This window comes from Podarcis liolepis (assembly GCF_965112155.1).
Source record: "Podarcis liolepis genome assembly, chromosome: 2".
NCBI lineage: Eukaryota > Metazoa > Chordata > Lepidosauria > Squamata > Lacertidae > Podarcis > Podarcis liolepis.
In genome coordinates, this window is record NC_139555.1 from 104,430,562 (window position 1) to 104,454,660 (window position 24,099).

The 24,099-nt window shown below is 45.0% G+C and overlaps 1 protein-coding gene and 1 long non-coding RNA gene across 2 annotated transcripts; both read right to left on the reverse strand.

The window, feature by feature from the left end:
* Positions 1 to 6,229: 6,229 nt before the first annotated feature.
* SLC25A20 (solute carrier family 25 member 20) lies at positions 6,230 to 23,900 on the reverse strand. The gene is made up of 9 exons (XM_083493308.1): positions 23,612 to 23,900; positions 18,006 to 18,098; positions 16,416 to 16,543; positions 13,804 to 13,894; positions 11,969 to 12,086; positions 10,923 to 10,995; positions 9,847 to 9,956; positions 8,219 to 8,343; positions 6,230 to 8,124 (listed from the first exon to the last, which is right to left on the reverse strand). The coding sequence occupies exons 1-9, from the start codon at positions 23,726 to 23,728 to the stop codon at positions 8,062 to 8,064; spliced, it is 918 nt and encodes a 305-aa protein (XP_083349434.1). The 5' UTR covers positions 23,729 to 23,900; the 3' UTR covers positions 6,230 to 8,061.
* On the reverse strand, positions 14,479 to 16,406 carry LOC310702206. Its single transcript, XR_014523356.1, has 2 exons — positions 15,340 to 16,406; positions 14,479 to 15,194 (listed from the first exon to the last, which is right to left on the reverse strand). It is a non-coding gene; the product is annotated as an uncharacterized lncRNA (long non-coding RNA).
* Positions 23,901 to 24,099: the final 199 nt, after the last annotated feature.

Here is a 24,099-nt window from a genome sequence, read left to right on the forward strand (position 1 = left end):
AGGAGACTCTTGAGAGTCCCATGGACTGCAAGAAGATCAAACCTATCCATTCTGAAGGAAATCAGGCCTGAGTGCTCACTGGAAGGACAGATCGTGAAGCTGAGGCTCCAATAATTTGGCCACCTCGTGAGAAGAGAAGACTCCCTGAAAAAGACCCTGATGTTGGGAAAGATGGAGGGCACAAGAAGGGGACGAGAGAGGACGAGATGGTTGGATAGTGTTCTCGAAGCTACCAGCATGAGTTTGACTAAACTGCGGGAGGCAGTGGAAGACAGGAGTGCCTGGCGTGCTCTGGTCCATGGGATCACAAAGAGTCGGACACGACTAAACAACAACAACACCAGAGTGTAGGTACAGCCTGGAAAATCAACTCTCATCAACCCTTGCTAGCATAGCCAATGGTCAGAAATGATGGGTTGTAGTCCAACGGGAGGCTCAGGATAGTGCCTCCTTGCACCAGAGCATACCAAGGTTTTTCCTCCCTGTTCTTGCATGTTCTTTCCTGAGAGCTAGGCTTCCAGAGAACAGGGTGAGTAACTGGAGCTATAAAGTGAAACAGTGTAAAGAAAAGTGGAAAACATGGGGCATTGACGCTGTTGTGTGGTGTGTCTGCTTCGCCACATTCCCCAGATATGAGCTAAGCACATGAGTTCAGCCTCTCCAGCTACTGGCTGCCCAGTGTTTACTGCTTTTTAAGCGTTAACAAATAAACCAAAATCGTGACATATGAATGTCCCCCTCGGAACAGAAAGCTTTTGTTACCTTGATGATGTCTGGGTGGCGCCTCTTCTTAGATTTAATAAGGAACTCCAGTCTCCAGGCTTATTGGCCAAGTACGTTCTGCTGCCACAGAAACAAATACAAATAAATCCCTGTTTCTTCTTCTCTTCTTAATGGTGTTGTGCGCAACCTTTAGTGCTGCAGTTTCAGTTTGTCTCTCTGTTGACATCTAGTGCCCTATGCTGAAAGAGCTTCATTGAGGCATGTCACCCAAAGGCATTCCATTGCATTTGGCTTGCTTGTAATATTTACTTTTGCAAATCTTACTCAACAACTTTCCTTCTCTGTCACCTTCTATAGGCATTTGTCAGCAACAGCATAACAAAGGGTTATCTGTATAACTCTTTTTGTATAGTTTGCTGAAAATTATAGATAATCCGCTAACACAGGAGTAATGTAATAGGAGTACAGTGGTACCTCTGGTTAAGTACTTAATTCGTTCCGGAGGTCCGTTCTTAACCTGAAACTGTTCTTAACCTGAAGCACCACTTTAGCTAATGGGGCCTCCTGCTGCTGCCGCGCCACCGACACACAATTTCTGTTCTCATCCTGAAGCAAAGTTCTTAACCTGAGGTACTATTTCTGGGTTAGCGGAGTCTGTAACCTGAAGCGTATGTAACGTGAAGTGTATGTAACGCAAGGTACCACTGTAATAGAAATGTCAGGTGAATTGGTACTCTGGAGTTCTAAATTCAGAAGGGGAGAAGGCTTCGTTTTAGCAGGAGTTTCAATTCAAACCCCTTGGCTTGATCATGAACTGATTTCATTCACTGAATTAAATCAGGCTGAGCAGGACCAAACTCCCTGCTCATCAGTAGATGAGTCCCTGTGAGGAACTGCTGCTTACAGTCAACACAAAAATTATTCCCGCCTTGCCCATTAATTGACGTCACCTGCCCATTGGAGCATTATCAGCTGATTGGCAGGTGGGCCTGGTGTTGGGAGAAATGGCCTAATGGGCCAAATTGGAACCTCTGATTGTCATGTTTGGCCTGTGGGCAGGAGGTTTCTTACCCATGCACTAATGCAGGGATGTCCAACCAGTAGATTGCGATCCTGGTAGATCACGGGATCCTTATCGTGTACAAAAAGGTACGGGGGGGGGAGCTAAAAAACTCTGGGTAATCCTCTCCCAAAAAAGCTCAACAACTCTGGGCAATCCAAAACCCCCCCCCCCATATGCATAACCTCCTCCCTCCAATGACAATGGGTAGATCACTGCCAGTTTTCTTATACTGGGAGTAGATCACAGTCTCTTGGGAGTTGGACATGCCCCATGCCTGTTAATGGATTGCATAATGGCTGAACCTAATACATGTCCCAATCTACTTTGTGCATTAGGGGGGGTTGTTTTTCTTTCTGCCACACAGAATATATACCGGTCTAACTACAGTGTCCTCTGACGTAGGCTTGGTTGTTTGGAGAAGAATTTTGCAACACCTTCAATCTGTCCTGCCCCAGTCTTTCCTTTAGCAAGCTTTTCCTGATTTATTTAAGATTAAAGCTAAACTAGATACACTAGGGATGGACATATTTCTCTCTCATTTTGCTAAGCTTAAGTTCAGTTTTCCACATCTTCACATCAGTTCAAATTTGTACGTGTTTGCAGGCACCTTTCTCCTAAAACAGGCATTTCCCTACACATGTTTTTTCTTCATATATGCCTTTCTGCAAGAAAACTCCCAAATACAGCATATAGTTTAAATGTTGGCTGTTGACAGTGAGAGGGCCCTGTACCGTAGTCCCAACCCAACCCAGCAATTCCTGCATCTGCATTCTTTTGTTAAAGAAGAAGAAAAGAGGTTAGGAGTTCTGGTCACAGGATTCCCCTCTCAGATGAGAGATAAATCATTTTACCTACCTAATGCCCTCTTCCTGAACCAAAATGCAGCTATACTTTGAAATCTGTACTTTTTATAATTTTGCAATGCAACAACAAAAAATATATATGCATGCACAAAAGTGTATATTACGAGAAAGTGCGCACAAAAAAATGTATATTGGTGGCAACAATGAAAAAATCCATTGATTCTGTTGCCTTAGCTGCGAGTTGTTCCTGTTATGATTAACTGAAGGCTGATTAGCTATTACTGCCAGATTCCTAAGCAGAAACAAATGCCACAATATCTATTTTATGAGGTGGGCGAAGAGTGCTGAGACAAGAGCTCCAGCTACTACAATAGAGACTTCCGCCCTACAAAACTTTGGGGCCAATAATATGCTTCCCCCAAAATATAATGGGATAGGAACTAATATGTGTTCTGAAAATAGGAACATCAAAAGAGGGCTGCTCCATTTCTTACATGGGACCACATCTAAGCAGTAAAAAAAAAGCACTGACTCACTTCTGGTCTCCTTGAAATACAGTTTTGTTTCAGGTATGTTGCTTTGCAAGTCTGCTTCCATCAATATCACAGGGTGTGGGGCCACCACTGAAAAGGCTCTTTCCTTGTTACCTGGAAACCTGATTGATCTTAATGGCATGGGAGAGAACATACTACATGAGGCACACCATAGTTCATTTCTTATTTTGATTTATGGGGTGCTTTGCCATATGAATATGCGCAAAGTGGATCACAACAGAACTTTGTTAGTATTTATAACACAATGCTTCACACTAGATTTTTGAATTAAAATTGTAGCTGATCCGCAGATGTTTAGTGGAGATAGGTGAATAACAAGAAAGCTGAAATCCAAATAGCCAATTGGATCGTTCTGAACTCTGGGTCACTTGTCATTAAAGTCCTATGAACACAAGTCCTCACCACATTTTCCAGACTGGCGCTACCTCTTGTTTTTCTCCACCCCAGATTCCAATATAGAACCGAAAGATCCCAGCAGATACTTATTCAATTGACTGAAGCAGCAAACAGTCAAGTACATCGTGTTGCCATGCAACTTGTGTCGGCTTCCCTGTGGATGGGTTTGGGTTTTTTGGTTGTTGTTACCTTGGTGACAACCAGCTGAATAGTCGTGGCACACAAAATTGTCTCTTTCCTCCCTAAGAGTGAACATGGGCTAATTCTGTTCTTCAGGGGGGTTCTAGAAGCGAGCAAAGGTGGATGGGATTTCCAGCACAAGATGATAGCAGGTACTTTGCTTCCCAAGTCAAGGATGTCTGTAAGCAGCTTCACTCTCCCCTCCCCACTTTGAAATTGCATGTGGAAGCAGCATTTGGTGGAAAGAAAACTCTGCAAATCTTTTGAGCTACCGGAATCTTTCTCAAGGTCTGGAACGAACAACTGCACTGGAGAGCAAATTTCCCAGAGGCTATGGATGATGTAATACACGTCTGAGTGGAAAGAGCAGGCCTTTGCAAACCATTCCATCTGTATCACTGACCTACTTGGGCTCAGCCGAGTTCTCAGCGACCTGGGAGGAAATAAACCAGATGTAATGAATGCGCAATCACACCTGACTGGAGGGAACCAGATGGTGTGAGGTGCATTTAATTATTCACATCCATGCTACAGAAATGTGGGCTAAGTGACTGCCCCGGTCCTTCCTTGTTTTATCATCTAGGGCTGCTCTAACGGCGTCTTTCCTTTGCGGCAGCTGTCTGCCGCACAGCACAGTGCTCACTAATGGTGCTGGGACTTCAGCCATCAGGGCCACAATCTTATTATGGACTTTGTGAGCCTGCTATGTGGGCATCCTAATGCTTACTGGCAGATGATGCATCATAAATGGCGCTTGGGGTCTTGGGCATCCTCAGGCTCTGCACATCACATCGCTGAGCCGGCAAGACTGCAGACAGTACCTTGTTTTAACTCTGCCTAGCAGTCTGAAGGAACAAAATGTTTACAGCGTGGAAACAGGACCTTGTTCTCAGAAGGCACTTGCTCCTCCCACATGCAAAAATAGGAGCGGCACCATGTTTCCTGGCAGAGCCGCAGGCAGAAACCAGCCAGGTAAAGCTTCCCTTAATCTTTGTTTCTCCGTTGCATCTCACAACTTCTCCACCAGAGGCAAGGTTTTTTAAAAAGGAAAGGAATCTCTGTGTGATTTGTACTTTCATTTTGTACTTTCCTCATTGAAAATCGCTTTCATCCATCTCCAATTTTAGTATGAATGTATGACTATAGGATGGTGCTGGAGGAGACTCTTGAGAGTCCCCTGGACTGCAAGAAGATCAAACCTCTCCATTCTGAAGGAAATCAGCCCTGAGTGCTCACTGGAAGGACAGATCCTGAAGCTGAGGCTCCAATACTTTGGCCACCTCGTGAGAAGAGAAGACCCTGGAAAAGACCCTGATGTTGGGAAAGATGGAGGGCACAAGGAGAAGGGGACAACCCTAACCCTAACCCAACTTGAAAACGAGCACAGAGCTGGAAAAAACCAACTATAATTATCAATGGAAATGAAAAGCTTTTTGGGAGGGAGGAGGGAGAGACTTAATAAAGAATATGAATGGAGTAGAGTGAGAGAATCCTTCCCACCACCATCACTTGCAATCCTAGAGACTCAGGGTCACTCAATGCGGTTGACTGGCAGCAGATTCAGGAGAAACATGTTCTGCGCCTTCATGTTCTGCTTGGGAGCTTGCAGGAAACTGTGACTGAGTGCTGTCAATAGCAAGGCCGGTGTCAACACCTAGCATCCTTGGGCAGGTGTGCCAGGGCCATGGCTCGCCATCAAGGCCCACAACCAATGCCTGCTCTAATCCCACGTTAAAAAGAAAATCCTCCTGGTGCTCCAAGCAGCCATTTTAATCCCTTCAATGCTATATTCCAGAGCAACAGCACTATAGAAAATTCAAATGGCAGCTCAGCTCTTGACGTCCGCAGTTGTTTCCTGCTGCTGCAAGGTTACCGGTAAGTGCATTAAGGCCTGCCAGGGAGCATTTTGAACAGGGCTTCCTCAAACCTGAAGCTTGCTTTAGTTGGAGCTTTGGTTTGATGCAGCAGGGCACAAAATCATAGAATGGTAGAGTTGGAAGGAACCCAAGGGTTATCTAGTATTTTAATGTTTGATGTATTACAGTATTTTAATATTTTTTGGGAAGCCGCCCAGAGTGGCTGGGGAAGCCCAGCCAGATGGGCGGGGTATAAATAATATATTATTATTATTATTATTATTATTATTATTATTATTATTATTACCCCCTTGCAAGGCAGGAATCTCAGCTAAACCATCCACAACAGATGGCTATGTATTGTTTTAATTAGTAAGGCTGGTTCAAGGACTAGCAACCCTGAAGAGGGCTTGTGTTTTGCAAATGTTCTGAGAAAACTAGCCCATTAAAGCCCCCACCCCCAAAAAAGTACTGTTCCGGGGACAATGAATTACTAATATTTAACCAAATGACCTAAGCACCGAATGATGCAATATACTGCAAAGGAAAGCAACCCTTTGTCTTAGATAGGAAGGAAATGACCAGCTTAATGTGTTAATGATGGGCACCATGAAGTAATTTATTAATGTTTTACAAGAGATGAAACCACCATCATGAAACTATGCACATGATCTTAATTTTTTTAAGGGAGCAGTTACTTTTTCAAAAGCTCATAGGCAGCTTGTGCAGGCTTAATTATCTTACTTTGGTAGAGGAGTATATTCCAGAGAGAGGATTTCTCTTTGGAATGCCTCAAATATACAAGACACAGTGAGAAATGAGCAGAACGACTGACAGCCAGACAGCCAATTTTTAGTTAAAGCAGGATCTCAACTGTCCTGAGGGAGACCTTCAGTCCCAGCAGAGTTAAAGTTCAATTTGTGTGTTTAACAACAGATTCTCAGAGACAGCAACAAATACAAAACTATACACCAAGAGAACATGAGCGGCCTTTGGGGGTTCCCTGGAGAAGCCAGTACAGGATTTGCATTCCAAAAGAATCTCAGCCATTACAACAAGACTCTGGCTCTCATGATGGCACAGGCTATTTTTAAAATAGCCTGGCTGATGTCTATGAAAAGGAAGACAAGTCTCTGCCGATGGTGTAGTAACTCCAAAACGGAAAGTAAACAAGAACACCAAGACCAAATTCTGGCTGAGACTCAGCAAATGTATAGTCCTGAACAGGATCATTTTATCCCACTGAAACACTTTGCAGATCAATAGCCCTGCTTTTACTGCCTGAGCATGGGATGTGCTTCAGCTAAAACACACCAGGCATGCAATAAAGTCCTCTTGAGGTAAAACGGCAGTGGAAACAGTCACTCTGAAGTTGTCCCATTTCAGGCTCTTTCAACTTCCAGTTTTAAAACCTCTCTTGACTTTGAAACCACCGCAATACAAGCACAGGTACCACATGTACCAGAATTCATCATTTGGCACCTCAGATATAACCTTAAGGTTGGCACCTGTGAAGCTGTTATCACCAGTTACCAGAAAGCACCTATTGAAAGAGTATTTTAGGGGGAAAGGGGGCTTGAAACACCTGTGTTTCTGTGCTGACCGCACTTTCTAGCCAACTGCGACAGGATCTCTGAAGAAACCTGGAGATTACTCCCTTATACCTGTAATTTATCAGTTTGAGTTTATTAGACATTAATACAAGATTCTGAAGCTCTGTTAATTTTATATCTGTTGCGTCCAGTTCTTGAGCTTTCAGTGTGTGAACTAGTTCAAACCAGCATGCCGCGCCACTGAGTGTCGGTCATACACCTCAAGGTAACAAACAAGAGACTTAAAACCAGTACCTGCCATGACTGAGTAATGTACAAGCCCCACTGAAGTTCCTGGGACTGCTGAAGTAACATCTGTGTTCATGTGCAAGTCTCATTCATTTCCATGCTGCTTACACAGGAACTTTAGCGGCAGACTGTGTAGTGTCTGTAAACCAAAGCTAAACAATCTTCTTACGTGATTGCATGCACTTAAGTGTGAAGTTTATCCTGAGAATTAAATGCACAGTGGCTAGATCTCCAACCCCACCCTCCACCTGGTACTATTGCCACCATCCATGCAGTTCTTTACTAAGATTAAAAAATGGGAAATTAAAATATTCCTTCTTTATTTCCAAAGGAGGCAAATTAGAAGAAATTTGACACCTATTAATAGCAGTAAGGTTTTCTACGAGCAGCTTTACCCCTATGGTAACTTTGGGTTCAGAAGGCAGGTTTGCATCTCAAACTCCCAACGGGGATGAGAATTGGCTCGAGATTCCGAATGGCAACAACAGCCTCCTCCAGAGGGAGCGAGTAAGGCAAAAACCGGTTATTAAAAAAATAAGTCATTTATACAGCTTATTTTGCTTCATCGTTCCATTTTGCTCTTCTAATGCGATTGCCTCTTTCCTCTTGTCCTCAGGTTCCCTTACGACCACGTCCTTCCAGTCTTCACAGACTTGGGGCGAGCCAGTTAAGGAACTTCATGGCGACTTCAAAACCAAGGAAGCAGGCCTGGAGGAAAACACACAGAAAAGAATGAAATGATCCAAATGGAAACGGGGCTAAAAAAATCTACCATCTGTTGATGAGCCCACTGTTCACTTACTGCGTTGGCTGGGAAAGCCCTGATCATCACAGCAGTAAATCCCTTGTACAGTGACGCCACTCCTTCCTCTCGAATCAGCTCCCGCAAAACATCTCTGAAGCCATTGGGATACTTTCCCGGAGGAGCTGTTGAGAAAGGTAAAAGCATGCAAGTTATGGTTTAAGTCATCTCATGAGCCCCAGTCACTGAGAAGCCCTGGGCTGCTAAGGCAGCCTTGTGCTCCCCCTTCCTCTCTGTTTGCGCAGCAATCACTCTCCCTCCTTTCTGCATACCCTCAAATGATAACTACCGCTATGGGAGCACATTTTCTGCAGTTATAAGTACTGCGTGGAGTTGAGGGTTAGGGAACCTGGCTCCTCCAGCACGGCCAGGAATGGCGGAAGCTGTAGTCCAGCAACAACTCAACATCTACAGGTCCCCATCTCTAGTTAGAAACCGTGATGCGAGCGACAATGTCCCTGCCTTGTGGGGTGGGGAGAAAGAGAGCTGTTCCTTGAAATCAGCCTTGAAATTAACCACTTGCCACTCACTCAAGGGCGAGTAACTTGCCAGATCCACTGTACAAGCCACACTGTGGCGAAGAGGCTCAGGCAGGCAAAACTTTCAGAACTTGAATGGCTTGTTGAGAAGGCAAGGCATGGCTGTGGTGAAGATGCTGAACCAGCTTTATAAAGGAGTCCAGGAACGTTCTGGCCCGCTTCCCACCTGTCCCAGTGACTAACCCAATCTAATGAGAAATCATTAGAGGCATACCAATGGCCTGAAAATACCAACTTCCTTTATCAAACATGGATGGGGAAACTTGCATGATGAAACACTACAACCCCCAGAAACCACACTGGCTGGGGCTGATGGGAGCTGTAGTCCCCAAAGTGCCACAGGTTCCCCTCTCTTTGGACCCCTGCTCTTTGTTTGCCGGCAATTATATTCACCACAGCTGACCAGGCAAGCAGCTATTTGCCTCACCAGAAAGTTTCCTCTGGAAAAAACTTAACAGAAAGCCTCAAGGAGGCTGCAAAATGGGACCATACCCCATTTTGGTTCCAATTCCCATAGTGAATAGAGTTGCAGCTGCAAAGCCAACAATTAGGAGGGGAGAAGAGTGAGAATTTGTGCCGCACTAGCAACCCAATGGCCACAATGGGAAAGGGCAGTCACTGCACAGCGAAGAAAGATGCAAATGTCTCATCAAGCTCCGGATTAAACCAGAGAGTGTGGCACGGGTTGTTGCTCAGGAATGATGCTCAGAGGAACTCACTGAAGAAGACAATGTGTAAATGAAACCTGAAAGAGCTAATCCTTCAATGTGCATTCTCTTCCTAAGAATATTGTAGAACTACAGTGGAACTCAGGGAGGGGAGAGCCATGGATAGTGTTAGCCACACCTCCATGGTTTCTCTAATTACTCCAAGGTGAAATTAGCAATGAGTCACTCAAGATGCACGCAATTTTACTGAGCGCTCATTGTTCCAATTTGGTTTCCCTGCTTCATTCTCAGGCAGCCACCTCCCAAAAACAATTCTGACAGGGGGAACGACTGGATCTCTTTGAATCATGCATTTCAAAAGGTAATGGAAGACAAAATCTCCCAAGAGCCCACCTTTAGGTTAGAGACCAAGCTGACTCACCTGTCTGGAAACGAGACTTCAACACATCTGGAGGGATCGCAACAGCCCAGTTAAAAATCCCTGCCATGCCACCTGCAAACAGAATCCTGGGTACACTGAGGTCACGGACACTGCAGAAAAGATTAAAAAGAGGAAGGGAGAAAGAGAAAGAGAGAGAGAGAGATTCGTCAGTGTCCTCCATCACCAATTCCTTCTGTTGTGAATGATCACAAGGTGCTTATTCTGCTTAAATTTAAGCTTTATCTGCATTGGCACAGACCATGCCTTTTTTTTTTTTTTTTGCATTTTATCATTATTTAACACTATTGTTCACAGGGTGGTGGTTGTTCTCTGTTTCTGCATTCCAAGGGCAACATTTCACATATCTGTAACCCATGAAAGTGCAAACCGTAGACTTCAGGGGGCCACAAGACTTACTTTTCTTTTCCATTCCTATTTATGAAGATCACAACTTCTTGGGGCCAGAAACACAACAGACACCAAGGCAGAGAGGATAGGCGGCAGGGAGGTTGGCATAGTGCAAGGGTACCAGTAGGGCCCATTCAGACTTTTCCGTTGGCGCACCTGCACCGCACCAGGCTCCCCACTACCTCACCCCCTGTAGTATCACAGTTCTGCTCCACCCAGCAAGCTGCTTTTGTTGTTGAGCTCCTGCAGTGCACTGAAAAAAGGAAAACTTTCCTGCTACAACTCAGGTCAGAGAAAGACGTTCTGTCATAATTATTATGTGGATTCCTGCACTCTGCCCCTGTGTCATACTACAAGACACATACAACGACGAAGCCACTTAGGCTTACTTTACAGTAAAGTTTACTGTAACAGAACATGTTAAGGGCTTTGATCACTTCAAATCCTTTATAGAAATGTAATCTTTTTAGTAGTGCATTAAAAAAAAAAAAGGTTTTCCTTGTAAACAAATGCAACAAAACTAAAGAACACATAACCAAGTATTTGAGCATTTCCCTGGAAACACTTGTCACTGGTGTTTTTGATAATTAAGAATACAAGATTATCCTTACTCAGCAGCAGGAAGAATTTCTTAGATGTACTGGTGGGAAACGTAGGGTTTTACTCACCTCTGCCCTTCAGGTGTCAAAATATATTTAAGCCACTCATAGGTCATGAAGTACATCCCACTGGCTGGAACATCTGGTAAAACAAACGCAAATTCAGACTTAGAGAAACCAGAGGCGCAACCGGGGCCTGACTTGCAAGGAACATTCTCAAAGGAAGGAAATGGCACAGAACATTCCGCCAGGCCCCAAAGCAGAACAAAGTGGGCTTGACTCCTTGATTGAGACAGGGGCAGAGCTGGGGAGAAGGGGCGGGGGGGGGGAGAGGATGGAAAGACAATATCATCTGTGATTATACAGTGGTGCCCCGCAAGACGAATGCCTTGCAAGACGGAAAACTCGCTAGACGAAAGAGTTTTCCGTTTTGGAGGTGCTTCGCAAAACGAATCTCCTATGGGCTTGCTTCGCAAGACGAAAATGTCTTGTGAGTTCCTGCGGGTTTTTTCCCCTCCCCCCTTTTTCTAAGCCGCTAAGCCACTTATCAGCTGATCCGATAAGCCGCTAAAAGCCGCTAAAAGCTGCTAATAGCCGCTAATAGCGCTAATCCGCTAATCTGCCAATGGGCTTGCTTCGCAAGACGAAAAAAACGCTAGACGAAGAGAATCACAGAACGGATTCTTTTCGTTTTGCGAGGCACCACTGTAAATCAGATTATAAACCAGACAGAGGGCCTTCTCGGTAGTGGCGCCCACCCTGTGGAACGCCCTCCTATTAGATGTCAAGGAAATAGACATCTGAAAACTTTGGGGAAGTTTTTAATATTTAATGCTGCATTGTTTTTAACACTTGATTGGAAGCTGCCCAGAATGGCTGGGGAAACTCAGGCAGATGGATGGGTATAAATAATAAATTTATTATTATTATTATTATTATTATTATTATTATTATTATTATTATTATTTACAAAAGGAGCCATTCAGTGCCAACCACCCCCTCCCCCTTTAAAAATCTAGCTACTTTTATTATTATTTTAACAAAACTTTAAGAAAAAAAATAACATTTACAACATTCCACAAACGGGGCTTTAGGGGCACTTGACCAGCAATTACCTCTCATGAGGGTGAGCACCGTTCCTTTGTAAACACCTCGAATGCCAGCCTCACGATAAAGCTGTTTGGCACAGTCCATAGGGCCTCCATATTTAATTTCACCAGAGGCTGCCTGGATCTAAAGGAAATAAAGAACGATTTTCTCATCAGCTATAACTACATGGTTGTACAAACGCCCCTAAGTCTAGAAGTCCTCAAAGGCAGCTCTGCAAATTTGATTCCTTCCTCAGAAGTCGACTGTGAGATATGAGCCGCAGGATGTCAAGTGATGATTGCGCACCAAAGTGGCAGAAATTGAAATCCACTTGAAATACGGTAAATATTTATTGCATATATTTATTCCATAGGCCATCACAATTGCATAAAAATACACAAACGAGAAGGATAAGACAAAGTCAGAATGAAAATCAACTTCAAAATTTATTGTGGTCGCTCTTAATTTTAGCTTGCTCAAATTAATGAGTCGCTTCCGCAAGCCTGGTGTGAACATTCCATTCAAAAATTCACACTCAAGTTGAAATTGAACAAACTATCAGCTGCTCTGCCTGTATCTTTCTTCCCCTTCCAGCTCTTTAACATCTAATTTCCTTACCTAATCCAAAAAGAGCCTGCAAAAACTTCCATAAAGTGTATCATTCATAACAGTAATCAAATGCAACATTTATTGACTTCACCTTGCGGGGTAGTCAAGCTGTAAACGGATGTATACTTGGAAATAAACTGGTAGACTTTTTATATGGGGAATGAGAAATGAACCTGCACATTCAATATGTTCAGATAACCACAGGCTGGATAATGAGTGTGCTACTATGGGAGCTTTCAATAAGGCCTGGAGGTCCAAGGCTCTTGGGAAGCCAAGAGCAGATATGCCTGGTGTGAGCTACCCCCATTTCCCTCCCTGATCCAGGGAAACTGATCTTGGGGAAAGGGGAAGAGACTATTCTGGTCTACAAGATAGGGCCCATCAGAAGTGAAAAGCCCTCTGGAGAGAGTTACTTGACAGCCAGGAAAGTGTCAGGGTGCACCGCAGGCCCTTGACTGTTGCCTCTCTAAGAAGAGAGTTCAGATGTAAGAGAATTTCACCGCAAGGAACTCCAGCAGGGGGGAAGGGGGCTGTAATAAAGTTGAAAAAGTGCTGTCACTGACACAGAGGCAGGTTGCGTCTTTAAGAAAGGCCACAGGCCAAAGCTGAAGCCTGAGGACCAAGGAGAGAATTACGTATCAGTGTCAAATAGGACAGCAGTGGGTATAGGACCCTTGCAAATATTGTAACAGGTCCGTCAACCCTACTAGGAGAACACTGTCCTAACCAGTTCAGCGTAAATGTGCTAGGAACCTCCTGCAAGCTACTGCAGGATGCACAAGCCTCTGGCCAGATGACTGGACCTCTGTTCTGCCCATTGCCATCCTCCTGCTCCTGCAGTCGTCACTGCACCCCCCCCCTGTAGCACTCATATGAGCAGTATCATTAAGAAAACATTGCTGGTGGGAATGTGATGTGCCAACAGTTAGTAGTTAGAGGTGGGGCAGAGTTTCCTGGCAATTTTAGCATCCTCTCTCGTTCATATCTATACACACTTCTGCACATATGTCTTTTTACACACACACACACACACACACACACACACGGATATGCTTAGACAAGTGGACTGGGGGACATCCAAAACATTTAGAAAACTTTATATTTACACGGTGTCCTGCTAACCTCAGGCTGCAGACTAGAGGAGGACACCCAGTGATAAGAAGGAAATATAAGGATGCAAAGCTTTTGCAAGGGCGCAATGGCCGGACAAGCTTCCTGAAAAGGTTGGGTGGCTTCCTGAAGCCCCTCTTACCTGTAAAAGGCACTTGATTCTCTCTCCCGGAGCCATGATTACGGTGGTGAACACGCCAGAAAGCATGCCTGCAGCAAAAAGCTGGGGATATCTGCATAGGGATGAAAGGACATTAATCACGGGATTTGCATTTTCCTAAACACAAAGTCAGGGAGAGATGTAGTGATGACTCCCAACGTGGATTTTTTTAAAAGTGAATTAGACCAGTTCATGGGGGTAAAGGCTAATAAATTCATTTATCAGGCTACTGGTCATGATGGCTGTATCTAGCCTCCAGGATTAGCGTCAGTAGGCCTCTGAACATCAGTTGCTGGGGGTCAGAAGTGGGAGAGGGCTATTGTGCTCATCTCCTGCTTGTGTGCGTCCCAGAGACATCTGCTTGGCCACTGGTCAGCCACCCGTAGGGTTCTTGAGTCCTTACTAGGCCTTGCCATGCCACCGTATTAAATCAACAACTGCTCAGTAACGCGGCATTTTAGACTCTGTTCTTTCAAAGCCCTTCCATTTCCAGAACAAAAGAACTAAAAACGCCAGCCAACTATTAAAAATACCTGTGCATATTATCAGGGCTGTTCCCTGTCAACGTTAAAAATTCCAATTATGTGCCAAGAAAACCAACGTTCTGAGCAAAATGTAATCATGTAATTAAATGATAATTTCGTCGTCTTTATCCCCCCCCCCCAATTTACATCTCACCAGGTGCTTCAGAAAGAACCTCAGAGCAGCTAACAACAATTTTAAAAAATAACAAAAGCCAATTAAAAATATAAAGGCAGCATGAACAGTCATTACAGAACCATAGTAGCAGCAGATTCAGATAGATCGCTACAAATTTGGAACAATATTTGCATATTCCCCCACTTTCCCGCAGGGGTGGGGGGAGCCTCAGGCCTCATGCAGGCCTCAGTCCAGCCCTTGGGACTCTATCATGGTCACATTTTCTCTCTCAAGATCACATACAGTGGTACCTCAGGTTAAGAACTTAATTCGTTCTGGAGGTCCGTTCTTAACCTGAAACTGTTCTTAACCTGAAGAGCCGCTTTAGCTAATGGGGCCTCCCACTGCTGCTGCACCGCTGTGTGATTTCTGTTCTCATCATGAAGCAAAGTTCTTAACCTGAGGTACTATTTCTGGGTTAGCGGAGTCCGTAACCTGAAGCAGGGTCTAAATAAATATGGGTGGGGTATAAATAAATAAATTATTATTTTTATTATTATTAGGGTGGGGTTCAGTCCTGCAGGGAATGTGCTGGTGAAGGAGACCTCTTTCCCCCACCCCTGTGAATCCACTATGAAGAAGAAGAAGAGTTTGGATTTGATATCCCGCTTTATCACTACCCGAAGGAGTCTCAAAGCGGCTCACAATCTCCTTTCCCTTCCTCTCCCACAATCCTAAAAAAAAGTCAACAACTTTGGTCGGCCCTCACGCATGTTCACTTCATCAAATCCAGCCCTCTTTGAAAAATGTTTGGGCACCCCTGCTAAGGAGTCTCAAAGCGGCTAACATTCTCCTTTCCTTTCCTCCCCCACAACAAACACTCTGTGAGGTGAGTGGGGCTGAGAGACTTCAGAGAAGGGTGACTGGCCCAAGGTCACCCAGCAGCTGCAGGTGGAGGAGCGGAGACACGAACCCAGTTCCCCAGATTACATGACTACCGCTCTTAACCACTACACCACACTGGCTCCCCAGAAGGCAAGAACCTCCTGCCTACCTATCACCTGATATCATCACGACACCAGAGGATTAATAGGTGGGCGGCTGCACCCAGCTGTTAAAGCTGGCCCATGGGAAGCAGGGGGAGATAAAAGATCTGCCCCACCAGGCCCAAAAGCTTCCTCACCCCTGGATTGGACAAACTCATGGAGGAGAAAATTTACCAATGGCTACAAGCCATGATGTTACCTCCAGGGTCAAATGATCCTGTGTCAGAAGACCATTCGTTGGGGAACGACTGTAGGGGAGGGCAACTGCCCTCACATCCTGCTTATGGGTTTCCCATGGTCATCTGACAGACCACTGTGGGAAACAAGTGCTGGACCAGGTGGGCATTTAGCAGGGCTGTTCTTACGTAAGTCTGCAAAGAGCTGAGATATGAGACAAATTCTGGGAATCCAGCATGATCCGGATGCACTTAGCTATTTGGAGAACTGAGGGCGTACCAGAAAGATGTGTACATCGTGGGAAGGTCGGGTTATGTACATCACCAAGTGTAGGCTCAGTGAAACAGTCGTCTCGGCATATAAATGGGGTTTATGTGCTCAGGCCCACTATTACGAGGAGGTGTTACGAGCCTGCCATTATGTAACACACACCACACTAATCTCAAATATAATCCTTCCTAAATAGATGCAAGTTTTGCCTGGGAAGGAAACTATGCAGCAACAGCCCACACACTGTCTGTTTTCAGCCGGTGCAATCAATCCCACGCTTCCAGGAGCCTTAAAGCTTGCCAGATTTATTCATTTCGCAAAAAAAGCCCCTATGTATATTTATAACGGGGAGGAAAAAAATAACACGGTTCTTGGCTGCATTGCCGGAATGTGCAATTTTATACGTCACAGTAGCCTGGAATGCCTCAACAGCCTGTTGCTAGATTATCGGAAGTCACTCACGTCAGAACGTCATCGGGTGTTCTCTGCTGGAGTTTTTTCCCCAAGCCAAATCCAAAGAAACACACAGCAAACATGGGGGTCACACCAACAATCGGAGCCGCCATTCCTTTATACAAACCACGGACTCCCTGCAAGACACAGCAAGGCAGTGGATTACTTTAGCTTTTCTGCAGCCCTTCACAGGGGATGCTATTTCACCATCGGATATCAGTGGCAGACCCTATTCAAGACAGCACAAGTAGCTGCTGGGTTATTGTGAAGGGACGCCAAATTTATCTGCAGCCATACTTTCTTAAGAAATGTGTCAGAGGCTCTGTTCACGCATCATGGTAAGACATAAACCATGGTTCATCATGCACGAGCCGATTGCATCCGCTTTGTGCTGAGCTGTACAAACCGCTCTATATCTGAGCCAGGGGTGGTGGTTCCTTTCACTCAAACAAATCACAATGGTGACCTAAGAACAAGGTTTGGCAGAAACAACTTCTCCCATTCCCAGTCTTAACCAGAACTTGGCATTCCCATCTTAACAAGGATTTGAAACAGATTAAGAGGGAATCTAGTTGGCATTAACCACGGCTAGAGGTGGTGCAGATGTAACATTCAACCACTGTTAAAGAGGACAGAGGAAAAGAAGGGGAAATTTGCTGCAGAAATTGGAAGAGGGAAGAGGAGTAAGTAGAGCATGGAACTATAGATTTCAGAACTACAATTAGTAATAATGCAGTAATGTAAGGGTTACGATATTCTTCCCTACTTTCTTCCAGGTAAAGGAATGGCAAAAGGATCCTGGGATATCATCCAGAAAGCCCCTAAAAGCACTTGTATAAATTACACATAAAAAACCATGCATGGCTACAGAAAAACCATTACGTGTACACAGATTGTACATGTGTTGAATGTAGCAGCCATATTCACACATCAAATAAACCATAGTTTATCATGATGTGCACCGGCTGCAGTGAGCTTTAGATTTCTGCACTCCTCCTTCCACCTTCTGTGTTGCTGGAAAGAAGCATTCAGGAGCATTTAATTTCACTTTTAGTAAGCTATTACTTCCCATTCCAGCCGAACCTGGGATTGTAGATGGACACGACTGTTTCAAAACAAGCTAAATCCATAGGTTATGAAGCTGGTTGGTTTAATCAAACCAGAGTTAGCATAATCCATGATCCCCGGTTTGGACAAAAAGGGGAAGTTGTGTTTTACCAAAAATAAAATCCTTGTTCCAGTCACAGAAGACAAGGGGAGCAGGGAGGAGCCTAAGGATCGCTATGGGTTGGGCACAACACAATAAACCTTATCATGAAGTGCACACCAGGCCACTGTGCAAACAGCCCCCAAATGTCAGGTATCACATCTTCACAATTATATGTGCTTAGGAGTTGGGCAATTACCTTTTACCTTTACAGTATAGCTAACTAGTTCTCCTGTCAAAAATAATTTCCCACTGAGTCACTTCAGCATGAGTCATTTGGTCTGATAACCCAAGAAGCTCTCCATCTTCAGCAAGACACCATTCTGACACAATTTGAATTGGAGAAGCAAGTGATGTTTCTGACAGGGGTGACAACTGAACTGACACAATACCTCGGCGACGAGAGTCTTTCTGAAGCAGTCAAAGGTCCCAGAGTAGAGTGCAGGCTGTCCAGGCAAAGGTTTCGGTTGAGTCTGTAGCCTGACCTGCAAAAGAAGTTGAAGGGGGGAGGGAATGCCATGAATGCTAACATTCTCTCTTATTACTGGGCCCTTTTTATTAGGAAATTGGTTTCTAATAGAGACGGCTAGCCAACCACCCAAAGCTCTGGTTCCCTCAGGCACCTTTCATATGCCACTTGTGTTTTCTGTCTTCAAATCCACCCCTTACCTGATGAAATAAGAGTGCTGTGTAATGGGATTGAGGGGTGGGCAGGCCTAATAAATTGGGACTGACCGGCATTTGGCTAATTATACGGCTGAATATGAGCTGCAGAGAGAACATACAAAATAAGCCAAAGAGACAGCCTTCCTCTGTCAAGGTTGGGCCTAAGGGCAGGATCTCCTGAAACTCAGACCTGGGAGATTAAGGATTCATGTAGATTTATTTCTGGATGAGGCGGCTAACATGTTCTGTATTACTGAGATCTAAGGTGGTGAACTGGGAGGAGATGATCTCTCTCAGCTGTGCTCACTTGGGCAGTATTGAACTAATACCAAAACAGGCTCAATGGTCAGTGAGAACCTAGTCCTCTCTAGGACTCCCATCTGTCTCACTCAGCTTCCTGTCAAGATTAGTGCCAGCTTCGAATGCCTGATGTTGGGTAATCAGGGCAGATTAGGATTTCCACTGATGTACCAACAATCACTACAGGTTCAGAGTCCCCCAGCCTGACGTGATGCGGGTTAGTAATGAGGACCCTAGGAAGGTTAATCATCATCATCATCAGTGCTTTTTTCTGGGGGTACACATACCCCTAAACATTTTGTGAATCTAAGTTTGGCCTCACTGAGGGGCCTCACTGAGAAGCAGTATTTCAATATGAGGAGGAAAATGAGAGTACCGCTAAACATTTTTTTAAGAAAAAAAGCACTGATAATAATAATTTTATTATTTATACTCTGGCCATCTGGCTGAGTTTTCTCAGGTTGACATCCTTGTCCAGGCTGCCTTAACTTGGTTTTTGGAATCACCACAATGCTTTCTGTTCTTTGCAACCATTGTAAGAAATTAGCTCATTAAAATGCCCGATTACAGTGAAACCTCGGGCGAAGGCACGTCCGCAACCCGCAACGTTCGCATCTTGAAATGCCGCGTCTTCACAGGCGCGATTTGGCACTTCTGCGCATGTGGCGAAACCCAGAAGTAACCCGTTCCAGTACTTCTGGGTTTCCCGTGGTCTGCAACCCAAAAACATATAACCTGAAGCGGCCGTAACATGAGGTATGACTGTACTTTTGAGAATATTTGACCCGTCTGTTGAAATGAAACCCCCCAGAGAAAAACTGCTTGAGAAAACAAGAGCGGAGGTTTTACACTTTCACTGGTCATTGGGCTTCCTGAGACTCATCCGCCACCCACCTGACGGGGTTATGTCAGGCAAATTCCAGAGCTACTACTGATCACTACTCTCAGCAAAAGGACTTGCAGCTCAATGCTTTGATTGCAAAAGTCCCCACGTTTAATCCTCGGCATCTCTGGGTAGGGCTGGAGAAAAACTCGTGCCAGAAAAGCAATTAATTAAGAAGCCTGCGAATGCACTGATAAAACTGCATATTAAGATTTTGCAAACCCAGTTATCAATGCTAATAAACCAGGAAGTTGAGTGGAAAATAAAATTGATAAAACAGAAAAACTTTGAATTTGCTAACAAACCAGGGAAACTAATGGTGTGGTAATTAAAGAAGAAGCAAGGTCTAATTTATTTAAAAGACCATTGTAAACAGTTAAAATCTTTGGCAGGGATGTAAGGACACTTGTAATGTGGAATTGTTTTAATGATAATTATGGTTATATAAAAGCTAGATAAGGGTAAAAGATGCAGTAAACTTAATCTTAAAAAAGGAACCTATGGAGGGAGGGGAGGTGGTCGAAGGATTCAAAAGAACTCAGTATTTTAATGTTTAATATGTACAAAAAATGTTTTTTAAAAACTTAATATTTTCTTTTTGACAAAAAGAGAAAGACTCATGCCAGAAACCCTGGACAGCTGCTACCAATGGTCTGATTCAGTATTATGAAGCTTCCTTTGTATTAAAACTATTGATTTTGCCTGGGCTAGGGCAATGTATCAGTTCAGTTTGTGGAAGTTCTGGGGTACAAGAACTCCTCCACTGGTCACATTCGTCTCAATTCTGTGTGTGACCAAGCCAGCATACAAAGGGCAAGTCCTCCACGCTCCTTTTGATATCTGCCCTGTTTAAAAGAGTATGCTAGAATCTCCTGGTCTAATGATTAGCAGGAGGACGCATACAAAGGCAAAGTCCATTGTCCTTGGTTTCACAAGGTTCAAGAACTTCCAACTCATCCGATTAAGACATAAGATACATTGGAAACGGGACTATAAAAAACAGGATTAAAGAGGCTTCATCCAGGTTGCAAACCGGCGAGGAGGAGAGACAGAACATTATAAACTGGTAGATGGGAAGGCACCGTGACACTGCAAGCAGAAATATTTTGCTGTTAGCACAAATCTGGACTTAAAAAAAGCTGGGAAAAACCCATTTGCACACATTTGCTTTGTGCACACAGGTCATGGGGAAGGACGCCGGGAAGCTATGGAGAGCACAGCCTGAAAATCCTACTTATTACCCACTCATACATTTATCTCCTCTAGAGACCTCAAGGCTGTATGTGCAGCTCTTCCCTGCCCCATCCATGGTATTTTCACAACAATTAGGCAAGGTTGTATGGCTGAATGGGGATTTGAACCTGGGTATCTCCTGCCAACGTAGTATTTTCCTGCCAACCTAGCAGTTTGAAAGCACGTCAAAAGTGCAAGTAGATAAATAGGTACCACTCCGGCGGGAAGGTAAATGGTGTTTCCATGCGCTGCTCTGGTTCGCCAGAAGTCGCTTAATCATGCTGGCCACATGATCCGGAAGCTGTACGCCAGCTCCCTCGGCCAATAAAGCGAGATGAGCGCCACAACCCCAGAGTCGGTCACGACTGGACCTAATGGTCAGGGGTTCCTTTACCTTTACTAGGGTTTGAGCCTTGGAATCTCCAGTTAAAGAAGCCACAGATCCATGCTAGGGAAAACTTATCTCCAGGTTTAATCCTGCACAAACCATTATAATACAGTGGTACCTCGGGTTACAGATGCTTCAGGTTACAGATGCTTCAGGTTACAAACTCCGCTAACCAGGAACTGGTTGCTCCAGGGTAAAAACATTACCCCAGGATAAGAATGGAAGTTGTGCACCAGTGGCAGCAGGAGACCCCATTAGCAAAAGCACACCTCAGGTTAAGAATGGACCTCTGGAACGAATTAAGTTCTTAACCCGAGGTACCACTGTGTTCTTCAGCTGCCCTCTCCCAGTTTCTGCGATCTCACCAAGCATTACCCATATACTTTCAAAACCTATTTTCACACCTGTAAGGGTTAGAACTTTAGTTAAGAAAAGCGAACTAAAATTCTGAGAAGCTGCTGCATTCAGTACCCTGTACCAAATTCTCCTCTAGTGTAGAAATCCCAAGGTCTTGCAAAATCACTGGCAACAAATATCTTTATCAAGATTGGCCTCCCTAATGCTTCTCCTCCCAAGGCAGGCCACAGTATAACCCATGACCACATTTCAGAGAACAGGTATATCTTGTTCTACCTCCATGGTTTGTAAAATAACTAGGAGGACCAAGCTGAAAGATTCTGTGACCCAAAGCAAGTTCATCATATGCCCCATGCACCCAGGCTACATGGTTAAGAGACCTCTAGTGCAATGCTATGTTGAGCCATGCAAAACAATTGGTAGGATATTTTTACTAATTTTTATTGATCTGACATTGGCTCCCAGTACGTTTCCGAGCACGATTCAAAGTGTTGGTGCTGACCTTTAAAGCCCTAAACAGCCTCGGTCTAGTATACCTGAAGGAGCGTCTCCACCCCCATCGTTCAGCCCAGACACTGAGATCCAGCGCCGAGGGCCTTCTGGCGGTTCCCTCACTGCGAGAGGCCAAGTTACAGGGAACCAGGCAGAGGGCCTTCTCGGTAGTGGCGCCCGCCCTGTGGAACGTCCTCCCATCAGATGTCAAAGAGATAAATAATTACCTGACATTCAGAAGACATCTTAAGGGAAGTTTTTAATATGTAACGCTGTACTGTTTTTAACACTGATTGGGAGCCACCCAGAGTGGCTGGGGAAACTCAGCCAGAAGGGTGGGGTATAAGTAATAAATTATTATTATTATTAAAGTTATGTACACACTAACACATAAACATGTGAACAGAAACAGAACCACACACGAAGCAGATTCTCTCTCTCTCTGTGTGTGTGTGTGTTAATAGATAGCAAAGTTTTCAAGATCAGTCTGTATAACCCAACCACTTGTTGCTGTTGCCAGTTCACAGTTGCAGTGTTCAGCAGTATTATTATCTATTGAATCTGTATACCGCTCTTTATCCAAATATTACAACATAAAAAGACAAAATGAGAACACAAAACGCACAATAAAAGCCCATGCTGTATCTGCTGGGAAGTAAGGGCCCATGAATTCATTGGAACTTACTCCCAGGTCATTGGGGGGGGGGGGGACTGCAGCCTAAATTAGGGAGGAAGAAAATTAACTATTAATATGGACCAGAGATCTTACCACTGGTATTTTACTGGTTGCCATTTTTATCGCTTTTTATGACTCAGGCTTCTACAAGGTTGCCACCCGCCCTATCACAAATAACCAGCTTGCAAAATTACAACTGGCATGTAGACAAGGCCCTACCTGCGTGCAATTAAGCTGGCACTCCTAGCAGAGGCCAAGACGCATCTTCCCTCCCCCTTGCAAAGGGCACAAACATTTCCACTGCAGTTCCCAACACCAGCAATGCTCCATTACTCTTCTAACACTTTAGGAAACGTCAGCAGCAGGAGCAGCAGCAGCAGCTCATACTGTCCATGTTGCTTTCATAACTTTTTATTTAGGTACTTTTGGATTTTATTTACTAAACGCACGAGTTTTGTAAGCCGCTTAGAGGACTTGATTGGTGGTACAAAAAGTTGTCATACATTTAAAAAATAAATATTGCATTGCGAGGAGGCGAGCCCGAAAGCCACCACATTGCAACTTCCAACATTCCCCTAAGAACTCCCTGTAGTGCAGGGCGCGCTGAGCGAAATAGCTCAGTTCGAAACTTCTCCGCGGTGCATGCTGGGAGTTGCTTCCAAGTCTTCCCCCCTTCTGCTTCGCGCGATGCATGACGGGGGCTGGAGTTCTTTTGAGCCCGCGCCGTTCGAAATGCCATTCATCCTTGGGGTGGGGGTGCAATACCGGGGGTGGTAATCCATGGACCAGTCTACCCGAGCCTTTCTCAAACTTGCATCCCTAGACGTTGTTTTTTTATGGACTACAACTCCCATCATTCCCAGCCAGGACGGCCAGCGGCAAGGGATGATGGGAGTTGTAGTTCAAAGACAGCGGGATTACCCCTCCCTCGCGAGCCTCCACCCGCGCGGTGCGCCCTGGGGCTTGTAGTCCCCAGGTCCCTCTCCTTCGCCCCGCTCCTCACCTTGATGGTGTCCAGTGGGTGTCCCACGAAGACCAAGCAGACGCCCCCGAAGCCGCCTGCGAAGAAGTTCTTCAGGGGGCTGATGGGCGCCTGGGAGGGCCCCTTCTTCTCCGCCATGGCTGCTCCGGAGGCGAGGTCGCCTGTCCTGCCCCGTCCTGCCCTGCCTCTTGCTTAACTACTCCGAGCGACCTTTACCCTCCTTTTCCCTCCCGCAGCCCGTCCGGACTCAGAGCACAGAGAGAAGCCTCCGGCGCGCCTAGAGAGGCCGCAACTGTTCCGGCTTCCGTCGCCAACAGCAGCAGCAGTTGAACGTAGAGATAGCAAATGTAGAGTAGGAGCACTCCCAGCCCCGCCCCCCCCAACTTACTGGCGTTGTTTAGAACGATCCTGTATTTTGTAGAACTGCCATAGAGTTCAGTAGGATTACTACTACAGTGGTACCTCGGGTTACAGAAGCTTCAGGTTACATACACTTCAGGTTACAGACT